At 35.6% G+C, this 27,005-nt stretch overlaps 1 protein-coding gene across 1 annotated transcript; it reads right to left on the bottom strand.

The window, feature by feature from the left end:
* Positions 1-6,485: 6,485 nt before the first annotated feature.
* LOC149805271 (uncharacterized) lies at positions 6,486-25,836 on the bottom strand. Its single transcript, XM_089933800.1, has 3 exons — positions 25,698-25,836; positions 16,379-16,531; positions 6,486-8,930 (listed from the first exon to the last, which is right to left on the bottom strand). Exons 1-3 carry the CDS (start codon positions 25,834-25,836, stop codon positions 8,713-8,715), a joined length of 510 nt encoding a protein of 169 aa, XP_089789926.1. The 3' UTR covers positions 6,486-8,712.
* Positions 25,837-27,005: the final 1,169 nt, after the last annotated feature.

Genomic DNA, 27,005 nt, shown 5'->3' with positions numbered 1-27,005 from the left:
GACTTTTCTCTAGAAAAGTTGGAGAACAATTACAATAATACATTTCACTAACTGCTTTAGCTATGTTAACTTTGTTGTGAGTGCTCTCAAACATTATAGTGCCCACTTTTCTCACATAAATGTGTTGAATATTTAACAGCAAACTTAAGATGGTAAAATTCACAAACAGCATTATCTATGTTAACCTGTATTGCGGTCAACAGGCATAAGAAATGAACAATCAATTTAGAGGTTATTAATGTCATGTTTCTGCCCTTTACTGAATTGCCGACAATCAGTCACATATCCAGAAGGTAGGGTAGTGAGCTTTAAGTCATAACTTTAAGTTTGTTTCACTTTCTTTTTTCTGTCTCAAGTTTAGTCATGTTCCTAATCATCCCCTTGAAATCTTGTTAATGTAGTAAAGATGTGCTGTTGTTGTTTTATTATTTTAACAAACTTTTATAAATGACAATGCCATGCAGACAGCAGTGGAAGAAAAAAGAAGTTTTTAAAATAGTCAATATTTGTTTCCTTAATCTATTAATCTTGATACATTTAATGTTCACATCATGTAGAATTCTTAAATGGCTCTGTTTACATTTCTCAAAACCTGAAATGGGGATGAATTATCCAATGATAAATTGTCTTTGTGTAAGGTGTCCTAGGGGATATTTTGCCCAGTGGTAAATTGTTCCAGAACTGCATACTCTGGTATAAATCAACTTGTAAAGATAAGTCTTTCATTTTCACATCAACATTAGCAGGGTCAAAATAAATAACTAAACTCTTAATTAAATCCTTAATAATGTAAATTTGTATATATAAAAAAACATGTACTAGAATCTTCAGATAGGCTATTCAATAAGAGGATCTTACAACATGAGCGATCATTTGAAATGAAATTTGTACAACAAGCCATGGTAAGCAAAAGATTGAAATTATTTGATGAGTCTATTAACCACATGGTGAAAATACCAATTTATCTGACAAAGATGAAAAACAATGCTGTAAAACAACTTTGAAATATATCTGGAATCCAGTCACTATACCTTTGTCATAAATGATGTCACAATGTAATTTGTTATCACACACACACACACACACACATTCTTGTATTTGGTGGATACAGAGGACTTGTGTATGGAACCGTGTACCAAGGACATTTGTTCCAGCAATGTTAGAGCAAAAACAAATACTGTTTGAGGCAGTACATTAATAGGAAATGGTGATGTATCAAGGAGGGAACTGTATTATCAATTCTAAGGAATATGAAATTTTAGCAATGCAAGCAAGGACGCACACATTTACACAAATTTTCTGTATAATCCATACAAACTAAGGATGCACCCTATTTGACAAAATCACGAAGACCATGGACATTCGTACATTATGACCAACATGGACATATTTGCACATCTAATCCAGTCTTAACAATCAGTACGAACGCTCAGGTGGCCTAGTGGTTTGAGCGTCCGCCTTGGATGCAGGAGGTTGCGGGTTAGAACCCAGGCAGAGCCATAACAAAGACATGACAAAGGTTCTAACAGCTGCCTTGCTAGGTGCTCAGCATTAGGACGTTAGTGTTATGACTTAGTCGGCCTGGTGTAAAAATAATGTGACTGCATGTGACATCATGCTACATGTATCTGGCGTAATGCCCCAATGATAGACATCATTATAAACTGCCACACTGCAGACACCATAGCGATATGACTGAAAGATTGTTAAAGCTACATTAAAATCAAATCTAAATAACATATTATTATTAAGTAACTGTAACCTCTATAAGGGTTTCGACTACAACTGTTCCTTAGGGCAATTACATTATTTTTTGAATATATATCTTGTTGTTATTGACTGACTGATGAATTTATTGATTGACTGATTGTCCTGCAATTAGACTTTAGTACGACATAACATGCTTCCGACTAATTCACTGCTTTGGAGATCATATAATAATACATTTGGAGTATGCGCATTTGGTTATAGCACCCCGTTTTAAGGAATTCTTAGATGTGTGTGATTACTTGTTTGATTAGTGGAACTCGATGCAATGTAAATATTCCTTAGCCCAAAATAATTAGCCATTTAGTAGGAGCAAACATCATGAAGTGAAGTGCTAGTGAGTTTCCATGATGCCATGGTTGACTTTTGTGAATTCAGGTCAAAACTGCACAGGTGTCCCTGGGGTAATATAGTCCCTATTAAAACCTAAGGTGTACACTGGTTATGTGACTGCAGTGGCAGTTCTTACGGTAGGAAACCAGTAAACTACACAAAGGAATAAACAAGAAGGGACTCGGCATATACCGTTTTTGTCACCATAGTGGCAAATGTGACCGCAGTTGTACTGGCGAAATGTGCCTTGAAACCATGAATTGACTGGCCTAAGGTGGCGCAGTGAAAATAGATCCCCGTGTTAGAGGATATTTATATAGTTTCTACGGCGTGAACTGCTGATGGTATGGAAAGTTGATGAAGAGAAACCATGCAGATGTGCGGTTGATATATCTTTGTCAAATTTTGAGATCGATGGTCTTGCATTAATTAGCGAAAAATTTATGTATAGAATGGACACGTCGGGCTTTCTAATTTATAACTGAAGTTATATAGAAGTGTTTGGAAATTTGGTGTAAACTTATGACTTCTAGTGGAATCGTGCCAGGGTTTGACACCGCTCAGTCAAGCAAATACCCGACTTATAGCAATACTATTTGGCCGGATTTGAGCATTTATGGCAGGAAACTCGCCTTATCGGCATTGACTATTCACTTTTTGATAAAATACAGTAATATCTTTGTTGTATAATAAGCGTACGAATCTTCTCTCTCTCTCTCTCTCGGGCATGTGCAGATGTATAGTTGAAAATAAGAACGAACGTTTGTGTTACCAATATTGTGTATTTCACGGAGACTTTTTATTTTTCAAGTCACTTTGGTTGAATAAATCGATGATGCATACACAATTATTTGTTGTAATCTGTGTAGTTTTATCTCAACCTCAACACAAAGAGTAATGATAGACTAAAACATCGATAACAACAACAACAACAACATTTTATCTATGTTAACTGAATTGAAACCTCCTGATTAGCTTAAAGGTCAGTAATTGCAGAAGTGAAGAACAGAGTTTTATGAGAGTAGATGTATGCATAGATTTAGTGAAAGGGGATAATTGTCTAATACCTTTTTACAAACAGTTTATAGTATTTTAATGTTTTGGAGCCATGAATGAACAAGAATATACTTTAATGATACAACACTCTTGGTTCACCTTCCAAATCACTTAGTTTATACATTTGCTAATTTAAGGTACCACTTAAAGGTGTTTTGTATCGCTGATTGGAAGTTTAAACATTTTTTTCCTGCGTTGCCTTCTGTATTAAATATACTGAAAAAAGACTAAATGAGTAAGAATAATACAGTCTAATGCAGCTCTAAATAAATGTTCTGTTACGTTATAAAGACAAGTTGGTCCAGTAGAACATCCTGAGCGTTTTGGCTATTGTTAAAAACCTCTTTAAATTTGGGAAAGCAATATAGATTGACACCTTGTTTTTACATGTTGTGTGTTGTTTTAAAAAGACTTTGTTTACAACAGAACTATCAATACAAATATAAGTCATGATATGTTCAGCAAAGTCATCCAATCACCAACTGAAGCAAGTATATATGTTTAATAGAACATTGAATGAATTAAACAGTTTATAATTTCCTGCACATTTAGTCACAGGTCTTAAGAGCGTGATAATGAAAAACATCTTGCTGTAATTAAATGTTTCATTTTGGGACTGATCATCTTGATGATAAATGTTTGACCTCTGTATAATATATTTATCTTTCTATATATTTATTGAAGTTCTGTGCATGTAACTTCCAAATTCGGTTAGTGATACTTCGCTCTCACCTTAACAAAATTTTTCACTTGATTCACATCTGTTCTCTCTACTAAATAGGCAAATGACGAAATAGGGGTGGATGTAGCTCATTTAATAATCATAAAATAAATTTTGCATATCAAGGATGTCTTTTCAATATCTTTACATGTGTAAATAAAATCTCGGTGCAAACAGGACGTCTTAACTTTACAGATGGGTCGGATAATTAGCAATTTCGGTACAACTCGACAATGAATTCATGTGTATTTCCAATAGCATTTTGATGTACTTCGTTTGTACATGTCGTAGATTTATTTGCCTGTATTGGACGTGTATGGTATGAATGTATTGGGAGTTTCCCCAACACTATTGTCTCACATGCATGAAATATTAATAAAAATGCCAAGGACTGTTATATGCACCAGCTTATCTTCTTATAGTTTATCTTAGTAGTTGGTATCTGATGCTTGGATCTAAAGGGAGATAATACGTGTTTGCAACATGTAATTTGATAGTAGAGATCTCTCTACAAGTTTTCCACTGGGCAATCGAGGACATGGTTTCGGGTGTGTGTATCACCAGCTTTGGAAGAAAGATACACGCCAAAATCGCAAACAAGTACCAAGCGTGTAAATGGGGACCTTCCTACAAATCATGATTTTATGTTATTATAGGCTAAAATAGTTGGGAGAAGCAAGATTTTACCATTTTTCCAACCGAGGACATCCTCGGTTGGAGGTGTGTCCTCGGTACGTTGGTGTGTAATCTTATTAATGTCCTCGGTTTCCACCAAATACAAACACACACACACACAAACACACACACACAGACACGAAATGGTCTAAATCTGCTTTCAAAGTGACTGACTGGAAAAAATTACTTTAGAATTTTCATCAAGCAAAAGTCAGTAACAATCATTTCCTATAAATGACATCATAACAAGTTTTAAATGTATTCAAATGTCCAATGATGCTTCTGATTTAAGGTTCATCAATTTTTATTGCAAAAGTCAATGAAATGTGATGAGGCATATACTTTTTTAAAAAATAACACCTTTTGCTAGGGTAGGAAATGCTGGCGATCATGTCTTCCATGCAGTAGTACTGTAGATTAATCAACAAATGTGAAGGTTAAAAAATGCATTAGATTTGTATAAATGCTGGCTATGTAACTTACATGTATAAGAGTGTGAACTCTGAACTGTGAATTCATTTTTGTGATGGGCTACCAATTTTTAAAAATATATTTGCTACACGTCACAAGTTTAAAGACCAAGCAAAGGAGTGACCTATTAAGAACATATATAGTGCCCAGCTTTCTTCTTAACACATTAACCCCTGGAGGTTTTTGTCATTTTTGCCTGAAAATCAAGTAGGAAACACATTTTGAAAGCTATTTCTGAATAGATCAGAAAACACCAAATCCCCAGTGATCTTTCAATAACATACTTCCTAGTTGTGTTAGAAACATCATTTTTCATTGGCTATTTGACTCACGCATAAGCAGAAGGGTAAAAGTTGGAGTCTTTTTTTCTTTTCTTTTTGTTGCTAAACGGAGCCATTATTTTTGTATCAAGACCACTCTTTATTCCAAATACCCATCTTATCCTACTTTTTGCAAAGGCTCATCTGTCTGTTTGCAGTTCATACCAGTTTGCCTTAGATCTGAGACCAAAAAGTCTAAAATCCGGACACAAAATTGGATTCCGACCATGGGCGAATTTTCAGTAGAAAAAAGTCGGGTCCAAAAAATGAGGTTTTTTAATCTGTGTTTTGTAGTGCAACTAGATATTCCAGATTATTTGGTATCATTGTAGAGCTACATCTGTCTACCTTTCTATAATACCAACCACTTTAGTGTATCATGCATGACCATGACGCTACAAAGCTTGGCAGTAGGCTACTACCTCCTGCCCCGTTAAGTCGTCACTAGGGGTTAATAGTTGTGTGGACTAATTTAAAAGTCATTTTCTTCAAAGCACAAAACGATACAGCTCTCCCCTAATAAAATGTGGTAGTTGGGGTCCACAAATGCTTAATGCATTTTGTACTGATCAACTGCATGGTGAAAGTGATAAAAGATCATATGAGTATACTGCTATGTGGATGGGGTAAACAAAATGCTAGTCAAATGTATAGTACATGTAATACTTTTAGTTTATGTAAATTAGGTTTATTTTTCACTGCATGGTAGTTGTACTGTTAACTTTTTTCAACAACAATGTTTTAAAAAAGGAAATACCGATATAATACCAAGGTTCAGGTTGATCTCTTTCAATTCATATTATTGTATGCGTATGTTTATGATTTGGATTTTTAATGTAGCTTTAACAATTTTAGTTATATCACTGTGATGTCTGCGGTGTGCCAGTTTTATAGTGATGTCTAGCACTGGGGCATCATGCTGCAGACCCAGTCACATTATATCCTGACATCAGGCTGACTAGTCCTAACAATAACCTCTTAATTCTGAATGCCAAGTGAGGCAGCTGCTAGTACCAGTCTTTGGTATGACTCAGCTGGGGTCTGAACTCACGATTTCCCACATCTGAGGCAGATGCTCTAACCACTTAGGCCACCCATACTGATGTACATTTGATAGATTAAATCATGAGTAAGAATAAAACAATGATGTAAACCCTTTATTGTAATAAAAATATTTGTCAGTTATAGTTTCTATCTACAAGTGCACTGTCAACAAGTTTAAAGTGATTTAAATTGATGAAAAAATATCTCACTTTCAAAAAAAAATAATGATTCAATTCAGCTTGCATTTGATACCACTGCTGCCTGTGGTTATAAGCTTGATTCTTTTTTAATACAGTGCTCACAATATGCTTTCCACTTCTACACATTTTGCAATTAACTAAATGCACATTTGTATAAAAGTGCAATGAGTAATGTCATCATTTCTGTCAATAAAATATCTCAACATCAGTTCAAAATGCCAGTTACAAATGATGATTAGCAATTCAGGGATATCACATCAGGAGCAACCATCTTCGCTAGCCAAGGCTGTGATAATCCTATCTACACCATGGCATATCGAGCAGATATTTCTGAGCTTCAGGTCTGTGAATTTCATTGGATGCAGTGGCAAGCATCCACCACATTCAATAAAAAAATTAAGTTGTTCAAATTTGAACACTGTTCCTACATGATCGAGACAATGGGAGCACACAACTTGAATGGACTGATAAATAAGCAATTTTCCAGTGTGAGTCCATGTTTGCACAAATACCTTTCACTTAAATACACCTGTAATGGCTTCCCTCTAGTACACAGTCATTTTTTCAATGTTGAACTTACAGAGTATCCTTTTCAGGTCAATTGCAACCATTGTTTCTGGTGGATGTACAATGCACCATGCTATTAGTTACTTGGCATACTAAGGGAGGCAACACATGAAATCCATGGACAAAGCACCAATATAGATGTTCGATCTGCCAAGGTGTAAATAGGGTTATTGGAACCTTGGCTAGCAAAGATGCATGAGCAGCATGCTTTTAGCAATTCTAAAACACAGACTAGTATAAAAAAAAACAAAATAAAAACCTTACATATGTACGTAATCCATTTAAAATCCAATTATGTTATAAAAAATCCAAATTTATTCACAAAAAGTACTTATCCAAAAAGATATGTTCTGTTCACTCATATGTGTATTCCCTACTTGAAGTATTTCATGATTTTATGTCATTCGAGACCTGATCGTTTATGGTTTATTTTTGCAAAGTCTATATTATTTTTCACACATTAACTTAAGGGCACAATGTCCAAGCTTTCTAGCCACATCAGTTCTTTCTCAAATGTAAATATGGCTTTCGTTCTGGTGGGTCCAAATAATCACTGTCAACAGTGGATCCTACTTCCTGTTGATCACGATAATATATATGTCCTCTCTTTTTGTGCCTCAGAAAAAACTGGATGAACTAAGTGTATAAAGCACTATCCAGCATCTACATCTAAAACTACCGGTAGTCAGCATTTTGTCAATATTTTCCTCATCTTTTTTCCAACTGCACATTTTGCCAGACTGAAGTTTCTCTAAGACATTCATCTCATCCTTCACAGAATAAACTGCCCTTTTCCTGGATGTCACCATTGAGATTAAATGTGAAAATTCACTACCTATTCAGATTTGTTTAAGTGAACAGTACTCTAACTTAATTCACTCATAAATTCTGATAATACTCACTTTTAAATCTAACTGATTTCACAAAAAAGTGTAACTTAATTGTTTTAAAGAACCCTTTTTGTAGCATACATAATGCAAATGAGCATCTATCAGTGACAATCACTTTCTCACTAATGATTGGATAATGTATTCTTGGCTTCAGAAAAAACATGAATGGCAATAAGCTGATCTTTTGTATGACTGGCTAGCTTTGTTCTCAGAGATTAAGTTGCTGATCTACTGTGTGCCTTAGAGCTAAAGCAAATTTTTGAGTCTCGTGTACTGTAACCAAATACAGTATCATACATGGACTAATTACAATTGTAGCTAATTAGTGACATGGACAATTTTAGGTGTGCAATTGCTTCGTTGGAATCCAATATCTGACATTGCCTGTAAACAATAGTGGCTTATTAGAGACAAAAAGTTGTCCAAATCAAGTAAAGTAGTTTTGATGTAAAGTTTTCAGCTGACAGATGCTGAAAATTATATATGAAATTTTTAAAAATATTTTTCATAATTTTGGTTATGGGGTCCATAGTGTAAATGCATTATATCCAGGATTGGATTATAGCAAAATGCATTATGAGGGTCAGCTGTACCCACAAAACAAAATGAATTTATACTCCTTGATTGCACCTAAGTTGATTTATTGTCAATTTAATGTAATCCTGTATTCAACCAAATATATTACTATCATCAAATAAATCGAGATTCTGGCAAACATATAGTGGTCTTGGGAACTGTGTTGTCTTTCTCTGATTCACAATACTCTGCCTTTTTGGAATGGTAATATATGGACTTGCACTGTTTTCATCTGTTTGTTTCTTAATGGATCGTGGTGTCAATACTGTTGTTGGAGTGACAGGTACTATTTGTTCTTGAAGATTTGAGTCTGCAGTAAAAAGGAGAAAATAATGAATGAAATAAACATTGTGAATGGATGATTATTGTTATTATTATTGTTATTATTATTATTTGTAATAAGTATTATAATTACTAAAAGAATTGAGGGTACTTTCCTTATCATGTTCTGCTTCTGCACTGGTGCAGATATATAGTAATCCTTGCATGCATCTGTCCATCCTTCTGTCTAGCATAATCCCATTAGTCCAACTAGTCTGACAGTTTATGACGGACTGCCATAAAACTAATTATTTTCTTGTAAAATATGTTTCTTCAATAATATTTACCCAATCATAATACCTTAGGAGAATTACTACTCATCTTGCAAATCCATCCCTCCAAGATTAAAACTTTTCAGTAAAAAAGTTACAAGTTATCTGTCCACCTAGGTGGCAGTAAGATCTAGCAATCTCCCCTTCATACTGGGATTGTTGCCAAATTCCGTGAAATCATGAGTTATTATTGAAGCACAAGGCATGCTCCCTGTATGTGGAAAGTTGTGTTCTTATGAAGCTGTTGAGTAATCCAGGAAGGGAACCGTTTGCACCATGGCTCCATGAAATAAAATCATGTATTGAGATTTTGGCATTCCAACTTGTTGTCAATAGTTCCATTAGATTTAAATCCCATTGGACACCAAATAAGTAAAAACCAAGGGATAAAGAAACCATTGCATTTGCATTAGTTGGTTCTTGCAGGAAAATAAGTAAACCATTACATTAGGTAGCCTAGGATATTTTAAACATGGATGTGGATTTGTCATTGAGGACACCACTTTAGAAAATTCCAAAGAAGAAAACAAAGTCTGGGAACATGGTTCCACCTTGCCACACCTTGCCATTTGAGATAAATCAACACAGTAGAATTGTGAGACAAAATGAGATTTTCATTACAATGTAGGTTCTCCATCCAGCAATGAAATGCTTTTAGAATGGTTTTCATCCTGAATATTGAAATGTTAAATAACGATCCTGAGGGGGACACACTCCACTGACATCCCAGAATGAGAGGAGACTTGCTCCACATCTAAAGTCCTTATCATCCATACAGATTGTGATTGCCAGAGGTTGTATTTGCAGAGGTAGCACTGTGAGTTTTCCCTGCCTTCAAGATGGAAAGTTAGTCCAAAGGTCAAAGGTTCAGCCTCCATTTGGAATAAAGAATCATTGTAATGGGATCCCAAGAAGGCAATCTAGAAATAAGTCATCTGCTGCAGCATTGAGCAAACCCAGCAGGCAAAAGAATTCTCTAGTGGATGGACTGTTCTGTATAGGCAAGAAATCAATTATTGCACTAATTCAATTCTCATGCCTGGGTGAGACTTATTCTGTTTACTTTAATGTTGATTTCCAGACATAGATGACTAAAATCTTGAAATGGTATGAGGCTGGAGATGTCCTTGTCAGTGAGAATGAGGAAAGCAGCAAGTGATTCTCATGTCTTGCTTCAAGATATAACTAGCCTGTTGTTTTGTAGCCTGTACTTTTTGTAGGTGAATCACAGGACTTCTGGAAGCAGTGTGACAGGGGATATGCCTCTTTCAAGTCCACAGTGATTGTGAAGTCTCCTCAATGGATGGCATCTAGAACCCTTTACTGGATTTCATTGTGAACCCAAGTGTATTCAAGTGCCATGTTTGTAGCTGAAGGAACTCTCTGGACTAAGGAGGAGTTGTGCTGAACATGATACAGAGTCCCTCGAAAACCACTTGTCTGGATCATATGTTGTCATGGCAAATCTTCCCCATTTGGCAGTGATCTGTAATAAGCGGGTGTGAAAGTGATGTCGTGATATGGAGGGTATTGTGAAGAGAAACACTGGTGAAAATGATTCCCCTCCCTTGGCCTCTTTTCTACTTTAGTTCAGGAAGACTGGTTTTCCACAGTTGTAAATCCTGTAGCACAGCTTACCAGTGGCCTCTGCTCTAGTGATGTCCCTGCAATCCTTTATTGATAGCCTTACAAATCCCTCTGCTGTTGCTGAGACTGTGAGGGTTGGAAAGAAGACATCATTTGAGTTTGTTTTCAAATTCTGTTAACCTGATCATTAAAGAGGGGATGTGATGATCAAGGATGCAAATGTAGCGTGGCCTATGATGGTCTGTAATGAAGGTGGAGGTAGAGAGCATTATATCTTGTTCCACAAGTTCCAAGTTCATACCTGGTGTTATGGCCATGGCCATAGTACAATGTATACTGGGCCTCTATGTTTAAGAAGTGGGCCATTCTATCAATGTGCATCCATCACCCACACATGTCCAGTGATATTCATGGTGGGAGAAGGATATGCTGTGTTCTGCCTATTGAAATATTGCCATAGATACTAGATCCCATGTTGATACCATCATCAAGGCAATATAAAATAACTGATGGGTATCCAAATGTAAATCTGATGTGTGGGGCTTGTGCAATTGCTGGCTCCATTTCAAGGAAAGGCATCTGTGAGACTGATGGCATAAGCAGACCAAAATGTCAGTAACTCTGTCAGATTTTTGAAGCAATTGAATGTAGATTCTATAATGGTCAATGTCACCTAATTTTGGAACTGTAGACCAAGCAGGTGATGTAGAGGAATGAGGAGGACTGAACTCCAGTAGCAGTAGGCAGAAGACTTATTCAATCCAAGCTTGTATGGTTGAGTCATGAAGCATCATAGTATGACCTCGTAAAGACGTGAACTTAAGAGCCAGATTTTGTCATTTTGAACAAAGGTAGTGAGGTCAATGTCTCTTGTAATGCCTGCTAAGGAAGTTTGAAAATAATGGCAAGGATGACAGCTCACTACACTTGCAGCACGTAAAAAGTTAGATCCTGTTACTGCAAAAGCTGTTCCTAAGTACAGGCTCCCTTTGGGTGACCAAGCTTGAGGACAAGTGAAGTGACATCTCTTGGAAACTGAAGCACCAAGTTGGATATCACATACTACAAGTTTCTAGAGGTACTATGTGAACTAGATTGATCCATGAGAGTGCCTGTATAAACTGGGTGTCATTCACAGGAAGTGTCTAGTGGAACTATGAAAGTTGAACTGATCCATGAAATTGTCTGAATAGACTGGATATCATCTGCAGGAAGTGCTGAGCAGAACTATGCACTATGCATGTTAGATTAATCCATGAAAGTGCCTGTATAAACAGGACATCATCCATGGAAAGTGTCTAGGAACACTATGCAAGTTAGAATGCTGTAAAATAGGGTTCATGAACTGGGTTCTGGAGTACTGCGGCACACAGCTGGGTATCATAAGCTGAAAGCCTAATGGCAATATATGTGAGTTATGGTACTGAACAAGTTCATTTTGGCTGATACTGTATGATTGATTGTGGTCATGACCTATTGCATTCAGTGTTATATGTAAGAGTCCGGTTGTGAAGGATCATAGCCATCTTGGCTGACATTGTCATGTTCTTGAGGTTGGGAATGGGTTATGCAATACTGATCCATGTAACTGGTCCATAATTCTGATATGTGAGATTGTAAATTTTTGGCTGTTGTTGCTGATCTCTATCTTGCTCTCCAGTAAATAATGTCATTTCAAATCCTTGTATGCCAGTTAATATCTTTGTCTCTCAAGGTATGCTAATGTGACTTCTTATTTAGTACCCACAGAACTGCTGGTCATTGACTTCTGTCTACTCTCGTTGGTTGGTGGTTCTTCCTGAGGTTTTCCCAGGTTCCTCCTCCACCATTAATACTGGCCGCCATGCATAGCCTATCGTGTGCTGAAAAATGGCATTAAACCCTACAACGACAACAACAACTTCTGTCTACAATATAAGTCTAACAAAAAAAAAATGATAACCAGAGAAAACTACACCTGTAGAGCAGTTGTCAGTCTGGTCTCATACATGGTCTAATCTGTACAACAAAACTGAGCAGACAAGATATACAGGTGTAGTGCGACACATCCTGCTTTATGAAATTAAGAGTCTGTGCAGAGTTACACACTATGACACATACTAGTAAAAGATCATCACTATTAATACATACAAAATGATGTTAAATAATCAATTAAAGTAAAAAAATTACCCGTAGAAAAGATGATTTCATACCTGCCATAACACAACATGTCAAGCAAAAAACATTTTTTTTTTAACTCCCAAATCCCGTTTTGAAAAACCCAAAAATTCCTGCAAAACACCACTCAATAAATACCTGCAACATATAGCATGTATAAATGGTAAACAGTCCTGCTTAAAGCTCATATCATATGATCCTTGGGGCAGCTTATACAACAGTTAAAAGGCAAAGAAATCAGGTATAAACAATGATCCTTTCACATATTACTTGACTGGTTGATAACAGCTGAGAGGGAGTCCATTGTGATAATCTGCATAGGTAGTTCACTAAATGGAGCAACCCAATTCTTTTTAAGTTATAGTTAAATCACAGAGGCGCTACATGCATGTAGTTATTACACAATTACTGCCTCCAATGAAAATGTTTAAGCCATCTGACATTAAAGATTAAAGGCAAGTTTGTGAACAGCAGCAATGTTTCTCTGAAGTTGGATTTTATTCCATGCATAAATGCAATGCAAAGCATGATTATTTCAATTGTTGGAATAATATTCAAAAATGTGATTTATTTTTTAAGAAGATTCAGGAAGAAATAAGCCACCAGCAAAGCCCAGAAAAAAATAAATTTAAACTCCAGGATGACGGAATTTAACTTTGTATAATATTGCAAGACATTATCAGACCCTCAAGTTTGCACAGTTGATTTGTGTTAATAAAGTGTTAACACCTAAACAGGACACGGGTGTTTATTACTGCTATAGTACCTATAAAGCCCCCATTAAATTTAAAAATATTACTTTCCATCCTCTATTCCCCCGAACAAAATGGTCAGTCCCAAATGCAATGTATATTCATTTTCTGACAGAGACAAGTAAAGTGTCACCTATGAAGTGGACGCTTAGACAAGATAATATTGAAAACTTACCTGTATGTATTCAGATGTAACAAAACTTATAAAGTAATATTACATGAACTTTCTATAATCACACAACAGACCTACATTTATTAATATGGGGCCATCCCATTTAGTAGGTAGGCAAAAATCTGGCAAAGCTTGACCCCTTCCCTCTCCTTGTACACTTGCATACTTTTTCACACCCACCCACCCACCTGCATACATACGCTTGAGCACCTAAGCAGCTAAAATCTTGAGCCAGTGACAGTCCGCAGTGAGGCCAGATTGAAGAATATGTAATCCATGTGACAGGCCACCTGAGACTGTGTCAGATTCGCTGCTGAGCTGCGTGATAGCTTAGCAATTAGGGATATGGTGGTATACAAGTGAACCTCTCCCACAACCCTACTTCTCCCAGTAGCTGTGGCTCATTTGAAGGCCAATGTAGACAAATTATTACAGAGGTTTCAACCCCCCCCCCATTTCCTATGCATGCGTACATTATCAGTAGACCTCCCCCCCCCATATGCAAGAGTATGCATTTGGGTTATCCCCCTCCATGCGTACATACTAAATGGACGACCCCTATGGTTATATAGCAACGTGAGGGGATGCCAATGTAACCCATGAGGCATGTACCTCGGGTGCCTAAGTGCATGAAGATGGCACAGTGATAACAATGAGAAGTCAGAAACATTGTCATTGATGATAGAAAGAACAGAAAAGTTGGAAATTTATAGATCAGGAACACACAGGACTGACATTTTGTTAGGCCAGCTGATATAATTAGGCATGAAAACAGATGTTCACACTTCAAACAACTGATGGATTAAGCACTTGTTCAAAGTCACCAAAATCAAAAGACAACATACTTTTATGAGAGACTTTAGATGATCAGAGAAGGGGAAAAAAAGCTTCCTGCAGCTATCAATTAATTTCATATACCTTTATGTATACCATGTCTCACTCATCAAATAAAAGAAGTTTAATATGCATACTTGGAACAGTCACTGCTGATACACTCCAGTCACCAAAGAAGGCAAGGTGAAATCACTGCTTAGTTAAGAAACACATGGCTACTGACTGTGGAAGACAGGGTGAATACAATGACTAGTTAAGAAACACATGGCCACTAACCATATTAGGCAAGGTAGAACCACTGCCTGGTTAAGAAACACATGGTCACTGACCAATGAAGAAAGATGATTACTGATTACATGACATTTATATAGGGACTCTTGCCAGGTGAGGGGAAATAGAATGGCCACTGGGAAGAGGTGACTGCTAAGGTTTGACTGTACATCCCTTTTTATTATGGTCAAGGGTTATTCAGTATTTACAAAACTTGCGTGTAAAGGCAATTAAGTTTTGGTTTATATCTTACAAACAACAGCCACATTAAACTTCTTTTCATTCCCTATTCAATATAGGTCTCTCACATAAACTGTTTTGTTTTCTCCTGAGTTAAGCAATGGGTTACTCCAGATATTATTTTAAGTGTGAACAGCAATTTTCTAAGCCAAATTATACAAATTGGACATACAATGAGCCGGTCCTCAGTTTCACAGTCATATGTAATCTGTCAATTAGTAGTGCTTTTTCTGGATGCACAAAAAAAGAGATTTTGTTTCAAGAGTCTACAATTATTTATTTTAAAAGATGGATTAAAATGAGCAGGATACAATAATCTTGTGTGAAATACAATCCTTGGAAAGAAGAACGTGTATTTTGTGATTTTGTTGAATAGTGCACTAAGCTGCATCTGTTTATAACATATTTATAATAATAATAATAATAATAATAATAATAATATTAATGGTATTCAAAACAAAGTCTGAAAGGTAAACCTATAAACATAGGTCTGGCCTTTGCCCCAGGGATGGCTGCTATTGACAGGTTTGACTGTATGTTGTTGGCATGAAACATATCTTTGCCTAACTTTATCAAATAAATGATATCATCAAAATGATTTAAAATGTGTTATTATGCTGTTTGCAAATTATGGTAACCAAAGTTTAATTAAATTACCCATATATTATTTGCTGGAAATAGCTTTTAGTTGTAGTCTGCTGTCATCAGTATCAAATCAATCTTTTGTGGAAGGAAAATGACTGCAGTAAAATCATTACCACAAGCAACATGAGTAGAATGAAAAACATAATAAAGTTCTTGAGCAGTAAGTCTGCACCAGTTGTTGCATGGAACAGATTACAACATAATTATTTCTTACATCTGACTGTGTGTATTACATTTTGAACACAGAGAATAAACATTAGCAAGCAATGTTGTGTGCATTTTGCCTTTGTAACTAACCAAAGTACTGTATCCAATCAAGAAAATAAGTAATGACTGATAATTATACAGTAACTGTTTCTGTGTGGCAACTTAGAACTAGTGCAGACCCTCCATGTATTCAAAGTATTTTGAGCTAAAAGGGAAAAAAATTATTTTTGCTCATTCACTCAAGATACCCATGTGTATTTACTGGTAAAGACATTGCACTAAAATGGTAAAGAAATCTCACCTTTTGAACATCTTCTTTTCCCCACGTATGGACTATTTACAAATGGGCTTGAATAGAACCTTTTTGCTGGAATAGATGGTATTTTCCACTGTCTGTTGTTGCTTTGAACCACTGATTTAGGAGTATGGGGTACCAAATAATCCTCAACTTGATCTACAGAAGAAAGGATCGAGGCAGTGTAGAAACACTAACTTAATTTCATGTCTTTGTTTTTGATCAGATGATGATAGCATACCAGTAATCTAATCTTGTAAGAGTAATGATAAACACTGCTGAGAGTATAGTTCCCCAGACATTAAAGTGCGGTGAAATGGTATAGATATTTCCCTCAGATATAACATAACGCTTTCTAACCTCATTTAGGCATCATTACTCGTGTAAGGTAAATAAATTACTTAAATGTATTGTCCAGCTGGCCTTAAAAGAATAGAAAATTGATGCCCAAATTATAAGAGAACTTTAGTACAAAGAATTGCAGAATCAAATTTACAAGATTACTAACCAGAGTGTAATTAATTCCAGTAGCCATTGTAAATTTAATTATCAGGTAGAAATAAAGTTCAGACCAAGTGACCTTGTAACAAAATGTTGGCCCTTTCTCAAAGATGTTTTTGCATCTTTTTTTTGTTTTTTGTTATAATTATTTTACAATAATACAGTAAAGTAACTGCTAATCTTTATAAAAATTTAGTTTGTGTGGGTGGGGGTAAAATAGATTTTAATGATGTAATCTGCACCTAACCCTGTTGCATTGTTTACCTTTCCATGATGTCCATATAAGAAAGTTCCATCATCTCATTAGATGGAAGTCAAGAACTCAAAAACATGACACATCCTGTCTGTCCCTCATTTTGTAAGCCCATGTGCAGTAGCTATCCTTTTTCTTAGAAACACAGACTACTTTTAGGATGTCAGAGCAGGGTGGGAGGAAAGATTCTAGCAATGTCAACAGGTAACTTTTACATAACTAAAATTAGTTTTATCACCTACCCCTCAAACTATATTTAAATATCAGTAATAAAATATGTCTTACTACTGCATGGATGAATTTGCTATTGTGGTGTGGTGCTGATGGTCAAAACACTGATATAAAAAGGACATATTCATCCTTATAGTAGGAATGTTCACTTCTATAAGTTTATATTAGCCTGGACCACTTTTTGTGCCAGAGCTATTTGCCCAAAATAAAATATGGATTTACTCTGGTGCACCAAAGACCATAGGTAGAAGGAATTGAAAGTACTGTGTGATCACCAAAATGTGGCTTTCATAACCTACTCTAGTGATAAATAAGTCAGACAGGCACATGAGGTACCATGGATACCATGGGTTTTAATCTTCATAAATAAAAGGTCCAAGTCCCTCTCAGTAAGGACTGATAAGACATTTTGATCATGATGACAATACACCTAGAAATATCAGATGAGACATCAAGTGGGAGGACAGGGACAGCTGGAATAACCATGTTTCCTAATACATCTATTGCAAAAGAATTTCCATTCCAAAGACCTTGGATGTGGAATGTTTCCTAGCTATAACGATGGAACTGGTAACCTTGCCTAAAAAATTGACCCAGCATATAGATTGCTTGAGATCTGCCAAACAGGCAGATGGAGAATCTGTGGGCTGTTGTGCAGTAAAGACCTCCTGCTTTTCAGCATATATCTGAACCTCCCGTGTTGGAGATTTTTCTCATCAGACTAGATGTCTCCAATTATCTCATCTCTCACTGAAATCTCCCGCATAAGCAAAATTTGAAAAAAAAAATTGAACTTTTTCATTTTTTCACATTCTGGTTTCATTATAGTACTGTATTTGCCAGCCTATAAGTTGAAACATTTTGACCAGAAAATCTTAGCTTCATCTTATACTCAGAATCAACTTATATATGGATTATGTCATCCAAATTGCTTTATCATATTTTTTGTATGGAAAATAAAAGTACAAAATATAATGTGTAAAAAATATTTCATTTTGGTGAAGAGATCGTGTATGAAAAAATATAGGATCCCACATTGAGTATTTTAAACAATTACATGATCGTCAATATTAAAAATTAACACAGATCAGATGTAATTGTGCTAAAGCAGCATGCACCAGTAATGTAAGTTGTTTTTAATATATGCTTAAATTTGATTACATATAAGTGCGTTAGAATTAACAAGTTAGAAAATGAATATAACCATGACAAAGACATATTCTATCACAATTTTCTTCTTGTACCTAACAATCAAATAAAACGTATTCCTTATTGAGAAAGACAGATAGACAGACCGAGATGTCTTCACAATTGTAAATTGGTATTGTTCACTTACCTGATGACTGATCTTACTCGTGTACATGTGCAGTACCATATTCCATTATCGATTAATACCACTAAGTAAGCATTTCCTTCTAGTGTTTGTTGCCACTTCCATTATTTAAAGAATCACATGCCTTTGTAGCAGTATATAAATGCTAATTAAATATACTATGGCTGTATTCAGTCATTTCAAGATGATGCCTGTTTGAAGTCAAGATTAGGCAGACCAGATCATATTAGCGAGGCTACCAATATGGAAATGAGGCTACCCATGGGTATTATGAATACCGTACCATATAATGTAAGGAAATGCCAGGTGGTTACTTGTGTAAATTTCTCAGCCAGTGGCATTTTTTAACTTGCCAATCAAACTGACAGCAATTTAAAGTACATCTAGCATGAGTAAAGATCAAAGGCAATTGCCACCTAAGTACAAGAAGAGTACATGCACTTTAAACAAAATCTTATTTAGAATAGAGAGGTCATCATACTTGCAAAGAAAATTAGACAGCATGCAAAATGGTCATTCTTGAGATTTAACCTAATTGAGTCTATATGGATATAACTATTGTGAATATTTAAATCTTGAAGCAGTATGGCATGTATTTTCATAGCTTACATTTACTGTTTCATTTATGAATGTCTAATCTCGTTGACAAAAGCTTCAGCAACACAGGAGCAATAACGTAAAACATACATAAAAAAAACTCACAAAAAGCTGAACTCGAATTCTCTCTCTCATATATCAGACCATATTTTATTTTGATCACGAGGTGCAAGAAACATGCAATGGAATACATATGCATCCTTCTCTCTGTATCTCTCTCCCCCCCCAAATAAACAAAGAAACAAACTGGAAAAAGCATTTTAGTATTAATGATGCAATTTCCCTATTTCTGGTAATCAGAAATAGCATATGTTGATACTTCTAATATTTAAGAAACTGGAAGTTATTATAATTTAATTCCATGCAGCATCACAAGTTTTATCCTCTCTGTAAACAATACATTTTTTGGTCAGCGTCATTATATAGCTAAAAGTACATATTACATTTAAAATACTTCATGTGAAACAAATTAGATACTTTTAATTACATTTAATGATCCTGACTGGAAAGGTTACCAAGCAGCAGACAGGATCAAATTGGTGATGCTGTGTGGAACGAAATGAAAAACACAATCTGAGGTATTTAACTGGCTTCGTCTTATACTCAGCATCGACTTATAATATATGGATGAAGGAATGAAACTTTGCCAAATTTGCTGATTTGACTTATACTCCACATCAACATATAGGCTGGAAAATACGGTATATTTGCATTAATACTGCTATTGATCACATGACTCTTAAGCAGGGCAAGACAATGTAACAGCTAATTTCACCCTTTAATCTTATCAGCAGGGTTGGTTGGCTTCATTGTTTGAAGTTTGTTGAAGTGGCTTATATTTTGTATGAGCAGAAATAAATCTGAAAGGACTAAAGACATTAGCTGATTATATTTGGGTTACTAAAGAGTCAATTATTTTAAAACAATAAATATTACCTTCATTTTCTCCACAAGGTATGTTCTGCTTCGGTGCTTAAAGTTGTTGATATGGATTAAAATCTATACTATGTAGGATCAAATATAATTTGGACAGGATTATCTCCCAATACATAAAATACCAAATTATAAGCAAATGAAATATCACAAGAAATTTAATGATGGATGGAAACAGGAATTTCAGTGGTTGCAATGAAGTCCAAATGGACATAAATATGTATTCTGCTCTTCCTGTAAACTTAATTTCAAAACCTGTTACAGTGGAGTGATGAAACCCAATCTCATAAAATCAGGCAGAGGTCAAACTATGATAAATGAAGCCACAGTAACACTATCAAAAAGAGCTGAACAGTGGAGATCCTGACTTTGTGGAGCACTTTGGAATCATTTTGAATGGTGGAAAGGTATAAGTGAACAGATCATCAAACCTAAACCTGAAGGCATCCACTGTCCAGGTCCTCTTATCTCGGATTGAGGAGATATAAAAAGGGAGCACTAAGAGTCTCCCAAAGAGTCTTTACATGTACTCTGCTATGAACTGGTATTGAGACCATTATGTGAGGAATACCTTACATCTTCTGGACCAACGTTCTTTATGCCAAGGTTATCATGAATCTGGAGGGTAATCCCTTCTGAGGTTGCCCAAACAAGGAGTGTGTGCCTCCTTTTGTCCAGTGAGGCATGCAATCACTTACAAGTTTTTGGAAAGGATAATCACACAACCACTCCTTCACTGGGAGACACAATCCTGTAGGGCTAGTTTCTCTCAGGGACCATGAACCCTGAGGAAATAGCCCCTGTGGTTCCAAGTGAGTATACCTCTTTGAATCTGAACAGAGAAGAATGGGGTTCAGGGGCATGCATAGGGATTTTGGTCTTAAACTTGTGTTAATTTGCCCACCAACTCAAGTGGTGGTAAAATTTTGATCCTAGAGAAATCCAAGCAGTCAGAGGATCGTTGTGTGGTACCCAGTTTGAAAGAGAGGGTGGGTGCAGTCTTCCTAGAGGAACCAGGTTCACCATGGAGCTCAAGGTCCCCCAGTAGGGACAGATATAGCTTAGCCAACAACTACCTACATTCGGGGAATCAAAGGCCTTTTACTTCTCTGAAGATAATGATCCCATATTGTCCTATGATCTGTGAGTGCTCTTTTTCATCAAAAAGTTAATCTTTTTCAAGATCCCTAAGGCTCCAAGGAAGGATTCCATATTCTCCTGGGATTTAGGACCAGAGAAGGATCCTGTGTGTTACTGAGTTGAGGAAAAAAGGGCCTTTACTCCTCCCCTTATAGTTTCATTGACTTTCAGTGAAATATCCCATATCTTCCTGACAAAAAGCAACAGAACTGACAACCATTTGTAGGTTTGCTGCTTGTGCAAGAATGTCAGGTGGGATATGTCTTTCTTATTCCTGCATTAGCCCACACTTTGTTACATTTATTGCTGCAAAAGAAAATTTCTGAGACAAGAATTTTAAAAAAAAATGTTAAATAAAGTTGATAACAGTGATGAATGGTGTAAGACCTCTGTAAAATACAATTTAACATAAGCAATACACTCAATAACTGTCAATAAGCTACTGATGATAATGAGTGGTGTGCAAACAACAAAATACTATTGTGATAATAGTTAATAAGATGAAATGTACAACCAATGAAACTCACTGCTAATGATAGTGGCTGGTGTGAGACCACTCAAATACCAGACCTGTCAACCCCAACGAGAGTCATCTAGGGAGATTTTGAAAATATTTCAGGGAGATTTCAATTACTGCAGGGAGGATTTCATCAAGGGAGAACATGTTTACAAAAACTGAATGGTTTTCAAATAACCATATACTAATTCAATCCTAAAATGGTTTATTTTTAGATAATAAATAACAATATATAAATAACAGACTGAATAAAGCTTAATAGTGAAGAACATCAGTTAACACTACTCCTGGAGAGACATGGTTGTTGCTCCCTTGCATGTTTTAAGCATAACTTTGTCAAACTGTCTCTCTGAGCAAACAATACCTTCTTGTTTAACAACAAGACATTCTATTGTCTGTGTTTTCATACTGCTCCTGAAGTGACTCCTATTATTCCTCAAAAAACTAAATATTCTTTCACAGGATGCATAATGCTGTGAGGGATGGCGAGGACATGGCTCATCACTTTAGCAAGAAGTCCAAATTTAGCTTGACCCACGCTATCTCTGACCTCACTAATCTTCATCCAAGTTTGGTCCATGGCAGATACTGAATTAGGTTCCAGCTTTTTAGGAGGTAGTTCTTCAACCTGGTATAGAGAAACCTGCATCTGCAGGTGATCCAGTGAAGCTCCTGAAGGTATGATTGCTGGAAACCGCTTCAAAAAGAAATCCAGCATTGCGAAGCCAATGAAGGGCCTCTAATAATAATAATAATAACAATAATAATAATGAAGTCTTAGTATTTGTATTATCTGCAGATGTATCAATTCAATTGTCGTTTATTCAACTGTACCTGATTTAACCGATTTATCGGTGTATCCTAATTTCATTAAAGATCATCATAATTTTAATGCTGGCACTCAAATTATAATTTGCCACATATAATTAAGGCCATAAAAATAAACAGTAAGATTAAAAACTTACTTTTGCGACTGGAGATGTTGATGACAATAATTGTGCCCACCACTGGAAACAAAAATTCATGAATTGCATGTCTTGCAAAACACTGTATGTTTATTACTTCCACGAGTCAGGCATGGAAATTCCAGGCTATAAGAAGTTTGGAAAGAAGTTTTATATTTGTTTGACTTTCCAACTTCATCCAACTCTCCATTTCTTTTAGACACTGTAGAAGAGATCACCAACCATATAGATTCAAGTTTGTACGCTTTTCAAAGAACTTCTGCACACTTCCATTCTTACATGCTGGGGAATTTCCAAAACATTTTTCATTAAACGAAATGAATTTTTTCTGGGAGAAAAAATAATAATGCAGGAGTGCGGGAAAATTCAGAGAGTCTCTCGCAAAAAATGGGAGGGTTGGCATGTCTGAAATACACTATTTGATAATAATGATGGCATAAGGCATCCTAGGAAAGTCTAAAATTCAGCAAGTAATATTAGTCAAAGGACCAACCAACGAGATATTTGAAAAATGTATCCAGACAAAGTGGCAGTAACAAAAAATTCCAGATTTAAAGTGGAATACAATTAATTACCATACTTCAGAATTCCAGAAACATCTAAAATTAATGAATGAATGATATAAGTTGGTGAAGTTATGGCCTACCCTATCTGTGGGTAACATATTGGGCAATGCTGACAAAACTTAACAAAAATGCCTGAAAATTCTACAAAAGCGCTTACACTACATTTAAGATACCATGGGCTGAATGTGTAAACACTCTAACACTGTATTAAAAAGTGAGAAAAAGAAACTTTTTTTGCAACGAGTTTGAATTCAACCACACAAAGATATCATCTACAAGAATGAGGATGGCTCTGCTTCTTTTTGAATTTCCATCTGATGAGAGATCAGAATTTTCTTAAACTGACATGGGTAATTTCCATCCAAGAAACGTACAAAATGCAACAGCAACAGATCATGCATTACTATTATTAAGATTAAAATTTTGCCTTTTAATTTTGCTATCTAAAGTGCATAAAGATGAACAAACATTCTTTTCTATAAAACCAAAGTAGAGGTACAATAAAGACTTTATAAAATAGCGAGATTAATGTTGTTTTTGTATTATGTTTTGAAACTCATTGTTTTTAAACAATGAAGCTATTATCACTGTCCACCCATAGAAACCAGATTTTACTGGGTAAAAGTCAGAGGCTTTGAGTAATCTTATGTGACAGTAGCACATGAACAGTTCATGCATCAATAATTACCTTCATTAGCCACTACAGAAAAGAACTCTAATGAAAATCATGCATTATTCTGTTCACTTATTTAATTCCAATAGTCAGTCACACTACAATACAGAGTGAATCTATACATGTCACGATATGTAATTTACAGTCATTACTATGAAAAGTTTACCACTGAATAAACATTTAGTTGTACTGCAAATGAACTAGTCATAAGGGGCCATTTGAGTAAGCTAGGTTAACACATGGAAAAATCTGTGTGGTCACAAAAACAAATATTTAACCATGTTAACAAAGCAAAAAATGCTGGTCACAGTGAAATTCTTTTGTAAGGGTATAGTACTGATAGAGATGGACCATATTTTTAAGTTGAATGATTGGAACATAAGCAGCATCCAATAAATGAACTTTAAAAAACAAAAGTCACTGAAGCAGAACATGTATGTCACACAGACCTATTTTTGCAATAAGGGATGTAGAATTTATCATGATGCACCCAATCACCAAGTTTCAGGAATCTAGGTAGGACAGTATGCATATAGCATGCCAAAAAGTCATGTCGTCATGAGCTAAACCAGTTACCAATTCCAGTTGAATGAATATTGGTCATGATGAACATATCATCATCAATATCATGATTCAAACATAAACTGTGTCTGAGAATAAACATCAAAGATAAAATTTAACCCAAGTCAGTGAATTGTAACACATACACCATAGTAACCGACTGCTAAAATGAAGGAGTACTGCTCATCAAGATGTTTCCCCTCACCAAGTTTTATGATTCTAGATAATGTGTAAAAAGCCTTAGTGGTCATAAGCTAAAACACAAAATGTAATCAAATGTAGTGAAGCATGAAAAATGGGTCATATTGTCCAACATCTGTGACAATAGTGTAGAATTTGTCAAGATGCATCCCCTCACCCAGATCAATAATTCCAGGTACAACAGCAGTATATTTAAACAGTGTGCAAAATAACCTGAACAAAAATACAAATTCTTAACCAAGAATGTACAACTAATGTAGATGTATACAAAATACAGCCCAGGATCAAGTTTCTATGCAACCCACCCCAAACTACTTCCTATAAACTAAGATGAAAGAATGGTTGAGATTCAGTAAGATTGTAAATATGCATATAATTTCCTTTCAAGACATTATTTTATTTTTTAATTTCTTTAACATCTCGATTTTGCAAAATCTGACCATTCATTTATGTTTGGGGAATAACAATATATCATCATTCATTTAACAGGAAATTAAGTTTAACAAGTTTATTAATGCAACTCTTTGTAAATTATTACATTTGTGAGAACATGCATTTTATTTCTGTCATGCAAATAATACAGAATAAAGAACAATAATATAAAATTGAAGTTTCTTTCCCTACTTTGATGATTTTAAATGTTCTCTTTGAATCTGTTACAAGAAACTAATAGTAGCTAGCTCATCTTAAATAAAAGGTGCAAATCAAAAATACTTATCCAAAGGAATACAAATGAAGCATATATTCTACTAAACATGAAGCTTAAACTTTTTACATAAAACTGTACTATCTTGAGAGAACTATCCTAGTTTCAAATACTCTTGTGTCTTTCTTGTTTTGAATGCATATCTAACCTTGAGTATCATTCTGGGATTGGACCAAGACTAGTTCTGGCACCACTGCCTCTAAATGAGATGGCTGGAATGTGCAATCTTGATGCCCACCACAATACATCAGAGGTGTATGAGGAACTCGCTGTAATGGTGATTCCATTATCTGAAAAGCAGAGATATTATTAATTCTGTGGTATCAAAGATTCATTAGGTTCATTTCATCATGCTACAACTATCAGAATTTCCATGAAATATTATTTAAAGCCGTGGAAATTTGTTCAAACTGTAAGACTGATTTATTAAAACATTGAGATTCAAATGTAGCTGCATGCTATAAAAATCATGAACAAACTATTAGTATAAGATGATTATTCTATAAACATTGATACATGTACAGTGGGACCCCGCTATAACACGGTAGCTGGGAGCCATAGAATCCGACCGTGTTATGAACCGAACCGTGTTATATGCATCCAAGTCAGTCAGCTGAAGAAAATGTACCCCCCCCCCCCCCCAAAAAAAAAATTGTCTGTGTGTGTGTGTGTGTTGGGGGGAGTAATAAATGCGGGCGGTAAAATACGTGCTTCGTCGGCACATTTGCTATCTTGAATTAATGCATATTAAATGAGAAAACACCTGTAGTGAAAAGAGAGAAGACATCATATAATAGTTTACTTTATTTAGAGAACCATGAATTGGTGCATATACGTGAATACTGTTCATATATAAAATGTCTAATGTATAGCATGATCAGAGTATCAACGCAGTGTACTCACCTGCGAACCTCATCATATACATTGAATCCACAATACAAGTGATTCCATCGAAAATATGCATACACAGCTTTAAAATATTCACTAATTTTGCAACAGGTCATATTGGTCTGAATTCAGTGGAAAAACATAGCACAATCACGTAACGAATGACGAAGCACATTTACTTTGAAGTACGTTCGAAGTCGGTAAAAGTTAGCCGTTGGCATAAACTTTTTCCCTACAAAAAGTAAACTTTCACAGCACAGTTAAAGTGTTCCAGTCACGTTGGAAAATGCAAAAATCCATCAGATTCCATCACTTTTATTTCAGTTTAGTACTGACTTCCTTTGAAGAAAACTTCTTTGCTGTTATTGAAAGATTGTAGTCGGCTTTCTTTGATGAAGGGTGCATGCGCTTTTGAAGTCGCCGCTAAAGAACAGCTTTGGAGAACCAAACCAATGCCCATATCTTACTGTGGCGGCAACATCAAATAATTGTATTGCATGAATGAGACGGGGATTTTTTCCATTTGCTGCGTACGTTTTCATAACAGTCGGTGATTCAAAGTTAATCT

The sequence above is a fragment of the Sinohyriopsis cumingii genome, chromosome 2 (assembly GCF_028554795.1).
Source record: "Sinohyriopsis cumingii isolate HCF-2022 chromosome 2, ASM2855479v2, whole genome shotgun sequence".
NCBI lineage: Eukaryota > Metazoa > Mollusca > Bivalvia > Unionida > Unionidae > Sinohyriopsis > Sinohyriopsis cumingii.
The sequence above is the reverse complement of the archived record's forward strand: the minus strand, read 5'-3'. Positions and strand labels throughout refer to the sequence as shown.

Excerpts from the sequence above, each read along its gene's own strand:
- LOC149805271 (XM_089933800.1), bottom strand. The coding sequence starts at position 25,836 with ATGGAATCACCATTACAGCGAGTTCCTCATACACCTCTGATGTATTGT. Across the intron at positions 16,532-25,697 it reads ATCCCAGAATGATACTCAAG|ATCAAGTTGAGGATTATTTG; the intron begins GTTAGATATGCA and ends TTTCTTCTGTAG. Across the intron at positions 8,931-16,378 it reads GAAAAGAAGATGTTCAAAAG|ACTCAAATCTTCAAGAACAA; the intron begins GTGAGATTTCTT and ends TTTTTACTGCAG.